General features: G+C 33.0%; 1 protein-coding gene across 1 annotated transcript; it reads left to right on the forward strand.

Annotated features, from left to right (window-relative positions):
* Positions 1-303: 303 nt before the first annotated feature.
* Positions 304-17702, forward strand: LOC127837412 (hemicentin-1-like). Its single transcript, XM_052364476.1, has 9 exons — positions 304-425; positions 3607-3719; positions 4197-4253; positions 7917-8055; positions 8803-8943; positions 11762-11887; positions 12939-13090; positions 15207-15366; positions 15661-17702. Exons 1-8 carry the CDS (start codon positions 392-394, stop codon positions 15363-15365), a joined length of 921 nt encoding a protein of 306 aa, XP_052220436.1. The 5' UTR covers positions 304-391; the 3' UTR covers position 15366; positions 15661-17702.
* The last annotated feature ends 380 nt before the right edge of the window (positions 17703-18082 follow it).

Below are 18082 nucleotides of genomic sequence, written 5' to 3' on the forward strand. Positions count from 1 at the left end.
AGTTTAACATCCCACAAAACTTTCCATAAGTAAAGGCCTTTAATTAAAAAAAATGCTTTAATATTTTTTTCTACGGTTGCAGTCTTTTTTGCGCCTTTTAGAAGAAGGTGGCATAATAGCAGCCACAATGTTAGTTTGTACGTCTGTACGTCTGCCCGTCTGTTGGTCTGTTCGAAGCTTCCTGTCTCAGCATTTTAACTTCCACATACATTGGAGGCTTATAATAGCACACTACATAAGTACACGTTATTAGCACAATATCTCAAGTATAAAGGAAGTTAACTCTTCTTTTAAGAGTGGTTTCACTTCGTGTCCAAGCTGGATGACTATATTCAGAGCTTCATTATAATATATACATCGATGACATTGTCGTGCATTATTCTTTAAAAAAATGTTCAACAAGGCGGGGATACAAGCCACAGTTTGTGAGTATTTAATATAACATGTGTTAGCGACATTCAATTATTATGAATACAATTACTTAATATCGAATACATTTAAGGCTAGCTTTGTGTTCCTATGCACAAAGTACAGTGTTAATAAGTTTAATGCATTATTCCGCGTAACCATGTTCAAACAACGCTCATTTGGATTTTTTTAAATAAATAAAAAGTTTTATAATGTGTTACTGTTGATATTACGAACCCCCTATTTAAGAACGTATGTGTATTTGATTAACGAATATGATGCAACGAAAACTACTTTATAGAGATTTTTCCACAGTTTTTTGTATTAAACAAAATGTGAGAGAACATGTCTTTATAAACTAAACTATACTATTTCCAATAATGTTGATTGTGTATGTCAAACGTGTTTAAATGGATCTGTTTGCATATTTGTTCTCCAAGTACTATTTAATTGTTTACAGCATAACACTAAACTAATTAGAAATACAGGTGCCCTCTCTAGGCCTGAATGCACTATTGCAATGACTCGGTCAGTATGCATGTTGTGCTAAAAACAAAAGAAAACATGTTATACATGTTTTACTATTCCTTTTGAAACTTAATGCTATAAATGTTATCTTCCGGACCTTCGCGTCCCCGATTCATATAAAACAAGGAAATTTAACATATAAACCATTATAAGTTTCACTTTAATTGATAAGATATGAACAGGACAATTATTGTCTTTCATGAATAAGAAAAATGTTCTACTTGGGCAAAGTCAGCTATAGCCATAAATAATGTTATTTCGTTTACTAAGCTATACCTATACGAGTGTAAAATGAATAAATTCATCCCAAACATTATAGGATCCAAACAATACATTAGGTATGATTATGATAACTGAAGAAAATTATTTTATAAAAATAATTCAGAATCTGTTGACATTGAATGGGAAATGTTTACTACGATTGTAGAACAAATTAAGTATTTATATTAAATGAATATTGTAGTTCTTTACAACTTTGTATAAATATTTTTTTTTTAACTCAAACAGCCAAGTTGAAATCTTAAAAGAAATTATAGGTTGTACCTACGTTCCATAAATCACAATTACATGTACCCCTTTTTGTTTTTCTAAACCTTTTTCCATCTGAATATGCAAATACCATTTGCTTACTACAATTTATGCATACTTTAAATAGGTATATATCATGGAAAATATCTTTATTTTGAATATGTACCTATGATAGCTTTTTATGCATTTTTTTTTCATCTGAATATGCAGATATAATTTGCTTATTACAATTTATACATACTTTAAATACGTATATACTATATATATATATACTGTAACATCTAGTGTTCTACTTTTCTGCTTTATAAATACTTTTTTATTTTTTTAAAATACTTTTTTATGTTTTTCCAACACAACATTGCATGCAACTGCCTTATATTAACAGCATTCTTTTCAGTTTGTAAACTTGAAATGTCCATTGACATGAAACTATGTATTTTCCTAGTAATTATTTGTTATAAAATCGCTAACAAAGAAATAATATGGTTTGTGATTTTGTTTATAAAAAAAAGTAATAATTACACCCTTAACTAAAGCTTAAGCTCTAAATTCTGTGTATTATGTGCAAGTCATTCTTTGTCCTATGATAAAGGTAGGGATTTTTCCAGCTTATTTGCTAATTGCTTTGTTTGCTGTGTATGCCACTGTCTACAATTTTATAGATAACGCATTACTTTAGTTATGTAGCATATGTGTTTCTTTTTATGTCACTGTCTATAATTATATGGAACGTTGTGCTGCATATGTATTTATATACGTTTCTGTTTCCATTCTAATAATAAAACGTGTTGAAACAAAAATAATGTTCACTCACTTGAGTCAATTGACCGTAATCCTAAGTATTATCATAAGTAGTGGATGTTACAGAATATGCCCTTCGTCACACATAAAAAATATATAGTAAAACGATTGAATATCGATATAAACATGCATATAGGGACGTGTTTTTGTATATTAGAGAAGAAAACAACACACAGCTCTTTCATTAATCATTAGAATCATAGCAAACACATTACACAATAAAAAGGCGGACCTAACATTCCAATTTGTAAAGCAAATGGTACAAGCGGTTTAAATATGGATTCAGTATACAAAGGAAGCTTTTCTTTTTCTGAATTGCAAATTAAACATTAATCGTAATAGGTTGATATATGGTTGAGTGCATATATATATAGGATCTGGCACGAGTTGTCAAATCATACCATATTTTATTAAACGAGTTCAGGAATTTTGTTAGTAAGCGAGCCTTTGGCGAGCTTACTAACTAATTTCCTGGACGAGTTTAATAAAATATGGTATGATATGACAACGAGTGTCAGATCTTTTTTATCGCATGCTTTTAAATGAGCAAAATAAAAAAAAGTTTGCGCAAACATAATGATAAATTCCGAATGTTGTTTACATTTCGTGACGCCATTTGACGTTGCAACGTCATTTCAGCAAAATAACAAGATGCGATTGGTCAATAAACGAAAACTAAGCCAATAAAAACGCTTTAAAATGTTGTATTACACATGTGTAATAAAACAAATATGTAATGGTTGTATTACATGGGGAACAGGGTATAGCATCTGATAAATAGTGGTTATTATAAATGTGCAGCGTCCGACATAAATCCAATTCGGAGCGTTGCTATAGAAATATAGTAATAAATACGCTGTTTACGAACATATTCGCATACCGACGTCCTATCTATATCAGGTTATGGGTAGAGTAACACAAATGATATGTAACAGGGTATACAGTTCATTTGTTTTAAGCACATCATGAATAACTACTGATTATGTAACATTTTATAAAAAAAAACAACAACGATATAACAATTTTTGGGTTGCGTCATTAGAACATTGACCGGTTGTAGGCCCAATATTGCATATCTGAAGTTAAATGGTGATAAATATCAATGTCTAATTAACTACTATTAATACATGTAGATACATGATCATATCATTATACGTGAATAAGCAACGTAGATGTTTAGTACAAACAAATCGTGTTTAATTTTGTATTAGCAATTATTATATTACAATCTGTAGTCACACGGCCTTATATGTTTACACAAAGACCCGCAACTAATTTACATGTATGCTTGTCGATGATTGCTTGTTTGCTAAATAACGTTGCATATGCTTCGCCGTTTAGACGTGTATATCATCATGATGATTACCGGCGTTCAAACCGGAAAGCTCCAAATACTTCGAGGACAGTCCGCCTCAATGGCGTGCTTTTTCCGAGAATGGGATAAAACAACTTTGGTATATAGAGGCATCTGTCTATTTAGATTATGTCCTGTCATTGATGTTTGTATTTTTCATAGGTGTCATATTATATAAAGGGTAATATATTATTTTAAAATAAAGAGCAGCAAAACATCTGAACAGAGAAAATAATAGATTTACATGTATATTATATGCTCTATATAATAGTTATTGCAACTGATGCACTGTGATTGGAAGAACAACAATTCATATCAGATATTGAAATCACGATGTAAACGTAACCGTTGACCTTTAGTCTAATTACCTTCTAAACGTACATAGTGTTACTATTATTGCCCATGCAAACACGAGGGATTATTTTAACAATATGATACAGTGTACGTTTTAAATACAGGTTGTATTTTAACTATATAGGACAGTTCCGTCCTAATGATAATCTTGCTGAAATGTGTAATTCAGTTTACCTATATTTTGTCAAAATGACTGGCATACGCTGAGATTTCTGCATTCCAGATCCGATGGAGGTCAAAGGAAGGAATTTTAACGAGGGGAACACAAGTTTACAAACAGGTGGTATATTGATGCATAACTCACCTTTTGTCTGTTATCTCTATAACTTTAACTCCTAGATTCATTTGTTTGAAACCGTGTTTCATGAGATAAATGATATCATTACAGGAATGTTGCTCTATTTATAAGCAATCTATTTATGTCTATGCTTATGCGAAAACAAAAGTAGTCACCATAATCACCATAACCATTCGTAATTATAACCGTGCATGAAGTCAGCAAGATTAATCTTGGGTTTGCAAACTCATTCGTTACTATATGTTTGCTCGCACCATTAACCTGATACTAAAATATAATGCATTCATATATTATTGCTCTGTTACTAACAATACATTATTTTCGGTCTTGAAATCTCGTTTAATAGATACAAAATATCATACTAACTATCTGCTGAATTGTCATTCATGTTGTGAAACACATGCACGGAGAAAATTAATTACATTCTCATAATCCAATTAAAGTTCTTCATTTGTTTATAAGTATCGGGTTTAGGTTTTGCGAGTTTTCACGCGTTGCAGTAAGTTTCAATTATGGGTCAGTATGAATGAACAAAAAAAGACACAACACTAAGGGTATAAATATTTCAAGTTGCGTTTGTAGAAAAGCATTTGCATATCGTCGCAGTTTGGTCAAGTTTAAAGTGACCAAACTCGCCTACATTGTAATTTTCAACGCATGCGAAAACCAACGTTAAAGCGGCACGAAAGCACACTTGCGCTTCATGAACGATAATCATATCAAGCCGATGGTCTGAAAGTACATCATACGCAATATTTCCGTAATATTAGTTACATGATTTGTAATTGTCAAGGGTGAGTATGTAATACACCCTCATGGGGTGCACACCTAAACTTGCTCTTAATTTGGTATACATTGCCTTATGTTTGATTTTACCATTTATCGTATTTAAGTAAAATGCTGCTACATGTACATATCGGCAACGACTGGTCCTTGAAAGTATTTTCTATCAAACAAATAGTTGATTTGACTTTTAATGTCAATGAGCTGACTTTTACTCCCCTTTTACCAACGTTGGCAATGAATAATTTATAGCCAAACACAATTTGTCAACACATGTTGAAACCGATTGCAGCTTGATGCTAATTGTAGTGGTTGAGTTTTACTTGTCTTTGAACAAGGTAAGTGTTAGTCTTTCAATCAACTTTAATGTTTATGGTTAAATGTCCAAAATAATTTTATAAAAAAACAACATATTAACGACTGAAAACGAAAGTAAAAATGGCTACTATGACCTATCTCAGTTCCTTATATTTTGTTCAATTTAATAAATGAAGTTCTAATTTGTTTTGTCATGATTTAATGAAAAATTCCATCTCTTAATTATTTATATTTCCCACCTAAATGTGTTTACAGAAAATAACAGTTTTGTTTTGGAGAAATCCTATATATGGAAATCATCCTAAACTCATTGTTTGTAACTGAATAATTTATACAAGTTAAAGTGCAATTTATATTTTATGTTGCAATTGAACAGCATACTGACCTCAATTTGCTTAATTTCATGAAAACTGATTGATTCTCATTTTTGTGTTTACATATAATAACATCAAACAGGCAAGCTGGAAGCTTAAAAGCTTGACAGGGTCACTGTGCAGAAGATGACAAGGAATATATGACCATCTTGAGATGACGTTTAATAACCTATTGTATACCAATCCAACAGGAAACACTTAGCGTCTCTGCTTAATGACTGTGGAATACAATGAAGAATAAGAATGCCGTGCAAAAGGAACTATCCCTGCCTATCCCACTTGCAAATGTGGCAATACAAACTATGTATGACTATTAACAGCTCTAGTTTCTGAAACATTTTCAAATCACGAGCAGTCTATAATAATGTGATGCAACAATTGTCGATCTAAGAGGTAACTGACGCAATACTGCACTTATATTAAGGGAATATATTTGAATGTAGAATATATTTTACCTATACTCATATTATTATTTTGTTGTTATTATGTGTATCCCTTTCTAATATTATATGTGAACCTAAAGTAACTTCATGATTTAAAAAAAATGGTTTCCAACGGTAACCACAAAGTTTTAATCATTGCCATGCAGCTTATTCTTTAAAATTGATGATTCCTGAATTTATTTTCATTTATAAGTTTTAAGATAGCAATATGTAACATTAAATGTTCAATTAAATAAACGTAGAACAAAACAGCAAAATTATGTATTTCTATGTATTTACTTAATAATGGGATCTATTTTTTATTCTTTATAAATGTTAATAATCATTGAATAACTATTATCTGAATTGCTACGAGATTTAAAAATGCTATTTGTTATTACATTTTAGATTTTTTTAAAAGGGTTTTATAAACAAAATAGTTCATGTTCACGTCTTTTAAATAAATTATTTTATTTTCACCTCTTTTAAATAAAGTATTGTGTGTATGGGCATTGGTTTCCATTGTTACAATGCAATTAAAATATTGAGATACCTTGTAACCAATCACTGATAATATTTGGAAAAAAGTAGATGCAAACTCTGAAATATGCGTAATGTTGGTAATCTTATTTGATCCAAATGTACTGCAAACTAATTAACTGCAAATAACCACAAGAGTCTCTATCTATTGAGATAGACTCTCCATCCAATGAGATAGAAACTATGACTTTGTATTTGGTATGGACGAATATTTTTACCGTATATCAGTTATTTAACAAACAAGAGTTTAAAAACGCATGGTACATACATAATTTCAATAGTTTGAATTATTTATGATGTTTGCATGGTAACCAATAGAAATTTAATAATGTTGATAATGTTTTCGAATTCTTGAGTAGTATTAAGTATAATGTATTATAAAACCATATGTGATTGATTTATTCATGCACTTGAAGATTTATTAAATATGTATTAACTTATTTTCAAGACATGAAAATAATCAAGAAATGTTTATTTTTGTGTTTTAATTATCATTTCTAAATCAGCCGTGTTCATCTTCAATTGAGAAATTTTGCAAATATCTAAATTTTTCCGCGTTCAACATACATGGAGATTTCTGAAAATGTAAATAAGTCATTTTAGCCCATGTACCCCGTTTTGACCAAATATCTCAGAACAGGCCACATTTATATCACTGAAATCTCTTTTGCTATGTTTTTATCAATTTCTAAGTGACAAATAATGATAATGAGGATTACAAACACGAAACATGTACGACGTAACTGATTTAATGGACTGTGTTATTACTTTATATACTCTTCTGTCGTCTATAAAGCTTTAGTGATAAACATATGGTTATTTGTTTTCTGAAACAGTACATAATAAAACTGATATACTAGTATATCAATAGTGTAACTGTTTCACAATAAATGCACTCCTCGGATCAACTGGTGTAAGAATATGCGTAGAAAATGGAACAGATTTTCAGCCATCCTTTACACAAAGTATGTGAATGTGAAAGGACGTCATTATAAGTTCGTCATATCATGGTTTACCTACGAAACAATTAATGCGAACCACTTTAAAATGATTTTTAAGGTTACAGCATTGAATAAAAAAAAACCACAACATGTTTTCACTCGACATTTCGTAAACATATTTTATACAATGGCTCTTTAATAAAAATATATTCCGAAACAATGTGACATATCTGAGCCAATCTGATTTATTGTATGTTAATGTTCCAGAACAACATTGAGGTTCAAAAGCCGACTGAATACGACTGGAACCTAGTTATTAAGAAGGCGGATGATGGGTTTGCAGGAAATTATACGTGTGAGACAGAAAATGGGACGGTCATAGCTCAGTACACCCTGGAAATAATCTGTATGACAATAACATTGGTTGATAATAATGAAAAGACATGTATGTGGTTAGGTGATATGTATTGCTGTGTGTTGTAGTTTGGTGTGACGTTTAATGGCTTGACGATTGAGGTTGTAAAATTATGGATGTCAACTTCATGCAAACTGTGCCAAAAAGTATATCACTATTATTTCGAGATATTAAATGAGATAACGGTATTGGAAAAACACCAAATGCCTGTTATGTACCATGCACAAAAATAATATTAAATAGCCAACATGTATAGCACCAGGGATGCAACAAAGAACCTTAAACCATAATGTATGTGCTGTTGGTCTAAATTTAATGTTATGTTCTTCCTGTTGCTTAAAGTACATGAATCATAGACCCTACATAGTTACAATGTTTTAATTTGTAAAATTGACAAACACAGTAAACACAACGAATCCTGTTTTGACAATACAAAACAAACCCAACAGTTTCATAAGAAAATATATATTATTAGGTAGAGAAACAAACAGCAAAATCTCTTTTTCTATCTCCTTATAAAAAAATAATAATTGTAGTGCAAGTTACTGATTGTGTCCTTATGAATATTGCCGATTTAATGCCATCGTTTAAAATCGGAAGCAGAAGTATAGTTTGCCTTTGTTAAGATTGTGAATTGAATTGTGGAAAATATCTAACCGCAATTATTTTTTGGACGAAATTAAACATATCTTCATTTGAATTTAATTATTTCATGAGAATGTTGCTGTGCGTTTTCAGATCCGCCTCGGATTATACAAGACAGGTCGTCTGCTACTCGTGTGGTGTTCGAAGAAGGCAGCACGCCGAATCTGACGTGCCACTTCTCGGGTGTTCCTACGCCTACAGTGTGCTGGTATCGGGGGTTGAGGGACGCCTTAGGTAGGAACATGACTTACGATTATGGTTAGACAGACCATACATAAAATGTCAACGCGTCCGTCATAGGTCCATATACAACAAGTGGAATTTGCAAATGTTTATTTGAAATAGCTTAAGGACGTAAACCTGTTTATTTTTCTCACATTGTATGTTACGTATGTGATTGATATCTGGTTTTGAAAACCTTGGGAGCTCATGTTGTGTGGAAATTATATTAATGACGATTGAAAACATAACAAGTAAGTTGCTTAATATGTGTGAGCGATATCATTCTGCATGGCACTGATGCATAGAGAATAGCAGGTTACTGCAGGCTGTGTTTGTAATATATCAGGCAAGGCTTTGAATAACATAACGGCGAGGATCGCCGAGCCTTTATTTTATTCGTGTCGAGCCTGATATGATACAAACAGATCAGGAAGTAAACTGTTATTAGGTTTATCATACCTCTACGTCCCAATTTTGAAACAAATAATGAAATAATCGCTACGACGCTGCATTTTAAATGGGAATGATTTTTTTTGTCGACTTTTGACGTGTTAATAATGAAGTAATGAGTACTTGCGCTTCATGTTTGTAAAATATGTTTTTGCTGTTTTTGTTGCTATTTGTGTACAAAATATACTACATCTTGGTATCAAATTGTTTTTATGTTGAGTCTGATTATATGTTTCTAAACACGATGACTATTTCGAGTAATATGGCCAACCTGCAAACATCGACTGACATAACAATGTCCTGTTGAAGTGATATTATATATATATTACATGGCTGACAGGGTGACAGTAAATTTGTCAACTTGAGGAAATAGTGTCAACCAAGGCGAAGCCAAGGTTGACAGTATTTTTCCGAAAGTTGACAAATTTACTGTCACCCTGTCAGACATGTAATATTTATTTTATTATACCTAACAAACTTTTCAAACATGAACAATTTATAAGAACCATGAACAATTATAATATTTAATAATTGTATTTAAATACAGCAATGAATAACCATTTATATTTTGATAACTAAAATAAAAGTACACTGGTTAACACAGTCAATTTCTTATCACTTGATTACGCAATTTATGACGTTGTAAACAGACGACAAATTGGCAAGCAATATTGCCAGCAAACGTTTTTCAACGATAAGCGAGGAGGATTTGAAGGTTAACACAGTCAATTTCTTATCACTTGTTCGGTATAATAAACTAATTATTACATGTCTGACAGGGGTCACCCTGTCAGACATGTAATATTTATTTTATTATACCGAACAAACTTTTCAAACATGAACAATTTATAAGAACCATGATCAATGTTAAGATTCAATAATTGTAGTTAAATTCAGCAATGAATAACCATTTATATTTTGATAACAAAAATAAAAGTATGCTGGTTAACACAGTCAAAGTATTCTTTCCTAATGGTGACCAAATGTCACTGGTCTCTTGAAATGATTCTAACGGTCTTTGCCATAATGCTTGGAGTTTAGGGTTCAGTTTAGATATGTACTTCTCAAAGCATCGGACTGGACAAAACGTACTTCCAGGCTGCTCTTTTATCTTTCCTTCTCCTGTGGTACCATCAGGCGTATCGTCAATCCTAAAAAGATGAATTCATTTAATTTGACACTGGTCTGACATTTAAAATTGCCTGAAACCAAAAAATAGATATGTTTGCTAAAAGATTATGCGGTTTCACCACTAAAATTCCATGTAATTTATGGGTTTTTTCCTCTGTTAAACAAATTAACAGCCACCTTTTATAGTTAAATTCTTGGCAGCAACTGCCAGCTTTTAGTACAATTACTACGATTTGAAAGGTTGACATAATATTATTTTTTTAATTGAATCTACCCGTGATTTTTTGTTGATTCTGCGATGACCTGGTGTATAAACTTTCTCCCGGTTAAATCAGTTGCTATAGTAATGTTGACTTCGTCTTTGACCCTAAATTCTCTTGACCTCTCCTCAGAAGGTAGTACATTAAGTTAAACCACACCCTGTTTTGAAAACCACATGGAGTGTTAATATGTAAATATTAAACGGTACACTGTTGCCACTTAATTTTTCAAAATCGCTGTCGGATATTACAGGTTTGTGGTCGACACTCCCATGTCCACTTCGTTTAAGCTGCTTAACTTTTGACTTGTAGGTTTCATTACTTCATGAAAATTGCTGGTCTTTCAAATTAATGTTATACGGTCTTAAGAGATGATTGGAAATTCCATACTTCAGACTGTCCAAAGATTTTTTCTTTAGTTCCTAGTCGTTTTTCTGACGTACAGATGCATAGCCATAGAAAAACAAAAAGCGTAACTCAATAACTGGTTGTTAAGTTCCGCTGGATTTTCCACGAGATCACCAAGATCCATGTAATTGGAACGAAGAAATTCGTTGTACAAGTTCATACCATGTTAGACTACACGTTTAGTGTTTTTAGAGTCCTTGTCACGATCCAATGCCTTCAAATCCTCCTCGCTCATCGCTGAAAAACGTTTACTTGCCATTTTGTCGTCTGTTTACAGCGGAAAGGCAAAACTGCTTATTGCGCATGCGCGAATGGGACAGTATAATTTTCGAACATTCCGTACGTGGTTGCTAAGGCAGCGGGATACAGTACTTTTTGGACAGTAATTTTTTTCCCGCTGGGTCTGACATTATTTCTATGTCACGATGGCCTACGGGAGTTTAGCATTGTGAATAAAAGTGAGTTAAACTAAAAACAAATATATCATGCAATAGTAAATCAGACAGATATCAATGTAGCGGTATGATTAAAGACAAAATCTTACTCCTGCATATAAGTACGCTTCTTACTTACCTCGCCAGACACGGGCATAACTGGTGAGATACTGCGTTTGCCGGGCGTTACTCGCTACGCGTCTGACAGTTACATTTGCGAAGGCAAGAACTCTGTTAGCAGCGTTAACCACACGATCGACCTGCAAGTGAACTGTGAGTAGCAGCGTTATGTATTGCTGTAATATAAGTGCCACATTAAGAAATATCGATGAACTTAATTGTCCTTTTTTAAATCTATTTATTTAAGCTCGATTGCATAACAAGCCAAGTTTATATGAAACGCTCTCGAGTCCTTTTTCCTTGGTGTCTATTTGGGGGATCTAAAGAACGCTCCCACAGTGGGGATTGAACCCGTGACCTCCCGATCGCTAGGCGGACACCATAGCCACTACACCACGGCGATCTTTTAGTCCCTTTTTATTAATTACTATTGACAATATGATACAATGTTGCGACATTCACAATACGGATCATACACTAATCTTCGTTGGAAAAAGAGTGCAGAGTTTAAATCTGTATGTTGAGCTTGACAGCCGTTGCATATGTTTGTGAAAAATTGTAAAATGAGAGTATAGTCAGTATAGTTGTTATTGTTTTTAAAACAACTGCAATAGTATGCTACCGACAATTTAATTTCAGAAATATGACTGACAAATCGTACTGAATGGTGTTATTTAATACTACTTTAATGAGTGGTTATTTTGGCAATGTCAACAAACAAAAAACTGCCTAATAAATCCTAAATATAAGAAGCAAGTTACCAATACAATGTTGCTGTTGTTACTTTAATTCCTATAACGAAGCTGAGTGTGATGATACTTTAATAATTTAGTATGCTACACATTTAGTAAACCTTTTTTGTGCTGATAAGTAATGGTCATATAAGATTCGTCCACTCGCGGTAAACACATATTTTGTTTTGGCACATTTGATAACATATCGAAAAATACAGATATACAGTATAGCAATGGAAGAAACACGTAGCGTCTATAAACTGTAAGTTTATCTCAGTGAATTTATAAATTTTCCAAAATTGTGTTTATGCATTATATCCCTGCATGTTCAGTTTTCAGCGGTTGATGTAGCATTGATCTGGCTTTAAATGTCAGCAAAGGTTAAATGTACATGGCTGAAATAATTATCCATGCCTATTAGTTAACAATTAATCCGCCCGTGCAATGTTTTGTGTGATTATGTCCTGCAGTCCCTGTGGAGGTTGATGTGATGGAGGAGGAAATCCAAGTCCAAGCTGGCGCAGTTGTTTCCCTGGTATGTGCTGTGGAGGGACAGCCGATAAAAGAAGGATACTGGCGGGATCCGCAGGGCAAGACGATCATCTCCGATTGGAAATTTAATGTACTGTTCATTTATAGAAATACTTCACATTATGTTTCGCTACGAAATGTGTTAATAAGAAACATGATAATGTCTCACTAATATGTTTACATTATTTGAATTAATTAAAATAACAAACGGGGTGTGCATGTAAGATACCTACACACATAATTTCAGAGCAAACCTCTATCCAGACTCGAGTGATTGAACGGAAACGGGTTTGTCTATTTTAAGCAACAATGACCTTGACATTGACCTTAACCAGACGGGTCCGAATTGTAATATCAAACTAGATTTCATTGTAAGCTACCCCCTCTTGTTAGCTTGCGTAAACCACTTCCTTCCATTTTAAACAACAGGAACATTGATCATGACCGATAAGCCACAACTACAATCAACAACTAGGTATATATAGAATATATATTTATCCACAGCTCAACGTGCTGTCAAATTAGCGCATTGATTGGTAAACGCATCTCTTACCCAGGCAATCCGGGTTAAATCCCCGTTTACGGAGCATGTGTGTTTATTTAGTGGTCACCATAGCGGACAGGTGGGGTTTCCTTCGGGTGTTTCGGTTTTCCCCAACTGCAAAATGCTGAATTTAAAATATTTTATTTAAATCTAAAATGCTTTAAATTACAGCTATATTTGATCAATATCCCGACATCGTTAATGTTAAAAATGGTGTGTAAACAAAATTTGGTTAGAATGTTAGGCCACAATCCGGCTCCTGACATAATGTTGCCTCAGTCTCGGAAGGTCGTAATAAACTTCAAAATACTCATCAGAGGTTTAATAAAGATCAGTCAATGCAAAGTTATCGACCAGAGACAAAGTGTTCGTTTTCTCTGCTTGTCACACACCAATGCAATAACCAGTATGTATGAATTGTTTGAAAGACGACGAAAGTTTCAGATATGTACACTATAATATATATTCAATAACGAGGTTTGCGGAGGAGGAAGTAAAATGTCTACAATTTTGCGAAGGCAAATGCTTGTAGGTTTACATTTTTAAAGACAAAAACGATATGCTTTTTAATGATTGTTTACATCAACAAGCATTTTATTCGGTATTTGATTGCGAAAAGTAAGCTCGATTTGTGAATATAAAAAATGCAGCTGTTGTATTTATCGTTGTAAAATAAAGAAAACAACACAGCTATTTTGTGCAACTGTTTTGGTGATTGAACTTGTACACATGCATGTTCCCTCACCAGTACTTAAAACGACGCAAACATCAAATCCCGAAAAGCTTTATATAACATGAATCAAATGATGACTAGTTGTTGCAAATCTGGTTTCAGTTTTTTTAAACATAATACGCCGCTGGGTAATATGGATCGAATTCTGGTCAGACGGTTTAACAGACACATATATAACGGTTATTATATTATTGTAAGCTACTCCACTCTTACAAGTTTGCGGAAACATTTTCCTTCCATTTCAAGCAAGCAAAACATTGACCATGGCCGATTAGCCACAACTACAATCACCCGTTAGGTATATATGCAAGCTAGCTATGCGAACATTTCAACGGGCTGTGCGTTTAGCGCATTGATTGGAACACCTCTCTCCCAGGCGATCCGGGTTCAATAACCGTTTACAGAACATGTGTGTTTGTTAAGTGGTCACCATACCGGACAGGTGGAGTTCCCTTCGGGTACTCCGGTTTTCTCCCTCTGCAAAATGATTTTTACGCCATCAAGCATGTTTTTCGGTATTTGATTGCGAAAAGTAAGCTTGTTTTGTGGATACAAAAAAATGCAGCTGTAAGTGTAGATCGTTTTAAAAAGAAAAAAAAAACACCACTTTTTTGCAATAGTTATGGTGATTGAACTTTTACAAATGCATAATTATGTTCTTTCACGAGTGTGCAAACGAAGAGGGGATCAAATCCCGAAAAGCTCTATTAAACATGAATAAATCGATTTTAGAACAGTTGTCTGAAAAAAAAGCCTAACTAACAAAGGCATACATTACTCTAAAACCAGAAACCAAATATTAAATGGTGTCTTATTGTAGCGAACCAGATTTCGTTTTTTTTAAACAGAACAACCGCTGGGTATTATGGATCGAAGATTGGTCAGAAGGTATATCAGACACATGTCAAACGGTGTTTCATTGTTTTATAGGTCACTACTGAAAAAGACGGCGATTTCCCGGTTATGTGGTTTATAACCGCAACTTCCAGATTTAGTGCACTTGTGTCTGAATACGACTTTGGAGACTACATCTGTGTAGGAGTAGGGGGCAGCAATTCCGCAAGTAAAATGACTCGACTGGTGAAATAAGGTTAGTGATTGCATTGTGTTACACGAACTAGTATTGCTTTGAATTTTATTGCTATATATATTATTAATTCTTCAAGTTAACCCTGCGTTTTGCAATTATACAATTATTATTCTGAGTTGAGTTGTTTTGGGCGCATCGATACGTGTGCGATGCAAATTTGGTAATAGTTAGTTTGTGCAACCAAGAGTAAATGATAAATTGAGCAAATGTCAAACGATTACCATGGATACATGTTTCAGCGAACAAAACTACAAATATCGGTTCGATTCTAACTTTGTTTAAATTATATTGCAGATTCAGCGAGTGATGTGATCAACCACAATTAAACGAAGAATTGTTTCCATAGTCACTTGCAAACAAACGTTTATACAGTGTTAGTCTTTATTTCTAACATGAAAACAAAAAACAACAAGACGCAATTATGATTTAAAATATTATCATACATGCATTCAAGGGTTAAAAAAAGATTTTTAATTATAATCGAGTACCTTTTATAGCAGCTTTGTTCATATAGGTACACACAATATAATTGTAATATGTGTGCCATAACGATTTAAAAACTCTTTTGAAACGAATTGGTAATATACCGTTAATTTATTCATGATACTATTGATAATTGGTCAGCAAAAGTACTTTTGGATTTGCAAACATGGACAGTGTTGCTTTTCACACTTGACAAGGAAATCACATAATTGGACTCAGGTTTTTGAGAATTCATACTTGATGCATTTATGTGATGAATAGCCGGAAAAAACATAAATTGTTATCACGATTTGTTTGTTCAGCGACAAATAAACCACTGATATCATGCATAAGCTTACCAGTCTAAGGCCACATACATATTATTCTTTTTTCAACACTGAATGTCGTGTAGTTTTAGCTTACAACTTAAAACACACGAGTAAAGTGCTGCATTAAAATTTGGCATGTAACACGTTAGTTATCTTACCGAAGATGAATCAACAACAAATAAACAGGCCTAATGCATCCTTCAAATGATAAAATAACAGTGTGTACACGAACCTGCCATAACCCAGTCAATCTCGTATCACGTCTTCAAGCATAAATATATTGAAGAGTTTATTTACCAGTGTCTGCATGCTGCAAAATGATATTATGAATATAACGTAGATTATCTCTTGCATATATAGACTAAGCTACATTGTGTCCATTGTTGTTTCATTATTTGTATACCTCGGTTATGTTTACTTATCGTAAAGAAAGTAGCTGAAAATGAATTCTGCTATTTCTGACGTGAAATTAGAAAGTGTTTAACGTGGTTTTGATTGCTTATTGCGATACTAATATGTATCTTGATACTTTTTTGTCAAAGGGCAGTTGACTTTGTTATTACTAAATGTTGAGTTTATTAACTGTGTAACGTTGTTAAAATATAAACAATCAATAACGTACACGATTTATTAACGCATAGTACAAGTCTGACAAGGGATTAATAGTATCCTGAGTGCGAAGTACTGTTTTCCAAACAGTATCGATATCTGAGCTTGTTTAGATGACTGCATTTCAAAGGAATTGTATTCGTTCGTAAATGAATTTCATGTGCACTTTAATTGTGAGTGTTGGGGTGTAGTGGGCATAGATGACAATGGAAGAAGAGCTACCTGTGTGCTGAGTGGTTGGTTAAAAACAACACAAGAACACACACCCGTTGAGCTGAAATGAACATTTTCCACTTAGTATGAACATAGTTACAATTCTGATACATTCAATTCTTAATTATAAGACTTGGTCATGCGGATAAAAGAATGGACCCGAGGTCATCTGTAAAGAGCTATTTAGATAAGTATAGTAGCTACAACGATGTCGACATATTTCAGGAAACACCGCAACCAAAACCTAAGAACACTTGTACCAATTTAATAAAGGTGCTCTGTAATGAAAAGTCGAGCTTTGAACTACTTTTTGACATTTGCTATTTCGATTAGGGCATTTTGAGTCCTCTATAATTGAATCCGTACGCCAGGCAACATGAGGAAAACGTTATGTAAAATTATGTAAACTATGACGTCATCGCCCTGCAATTTTGAAGAGTTGAGGGGAATTCGCCTAAAATGATGTTTAGCAATTAAGATTGAAAACGCATTGATAATATTTTGTTTGTTTATGTATTGAAACCAATATTGTTCATAAACTATACGGTATTTTATGGCATGTATTATACAGCGGTGTTCTTTAAAATATATTACAGATTGTCATGTTGTCTTTTTGATTTGACTATATATATCTCCTGACTTTATGTTGATAATTTCACATTTATAAACGTTGACACCACATATATTTTAACTAATGTTTAAATAAAAGATCGAAACATTGAACTAGTTTTCACTGAGATGAATTGGGAATTATGTTTACAATAATATTCTATAACAAAAATAATTACCATAATATGTATACATATTACAATATCTAACACTTCGTTAGCGATCAATACAGTTAACATTATCATTTTAAACGGAATTAACGTGTATACACCTATGTTGGAACTGTTCTTTATAGGCATTCAATTAAATCATATTGAGACTGTTTAGGAAAATACAACTTCTAGAGGTCGACGAAACAGAAAAGAGTAAACAAGTGGTATAAACATTAAGCGTATCATATCATATGGCACCAGTATAAAAGGAAATGATAACATACGCTTAACGTAAATTAAAATGGATTCCTAAACCAATGCTGATAAAAAATTAGCCTGTAT

The sequence above is a fragment of the Dreissena polymorpha genome, chromosome 7, assembly GCF_020536995.1.
Source record: "Dreissena polymorpha isolate Duluth1 chromosome 7, UMN_Dpol_1.0, whole genome shotgun sequence".
Classification (NCBI taxonomy): domain Eukaryota; kingdom Metazoa; phylum Mollusca; class Bivalvia; order Myida; family Dreissenidae; genus Dreissena; species Dreissena polymorpha.

Bases quoted from the DNA above. Each gene is read 5' to 3' on its own strand.
- LOC127837412 (XM_052364476.1), top strand. From the start codon at position 392: ATGTTCAACAAGGCGGGGATACAAGCCACAGTTT. The intron at 426-3,606 runs GTGAGTATTTAA...TTCGCCGTTTAG, and splicing joins GGGGATACAAGCCACAGTTT to ACGTGTATATCATCATGATG. The intron at 8,056-8,802 runs GTATGACAATAA...GTGCGTTTTCAG, and splicing joins GTACACCCTGGAAATAATCT to ATCCGCCTCGGATTATACAA.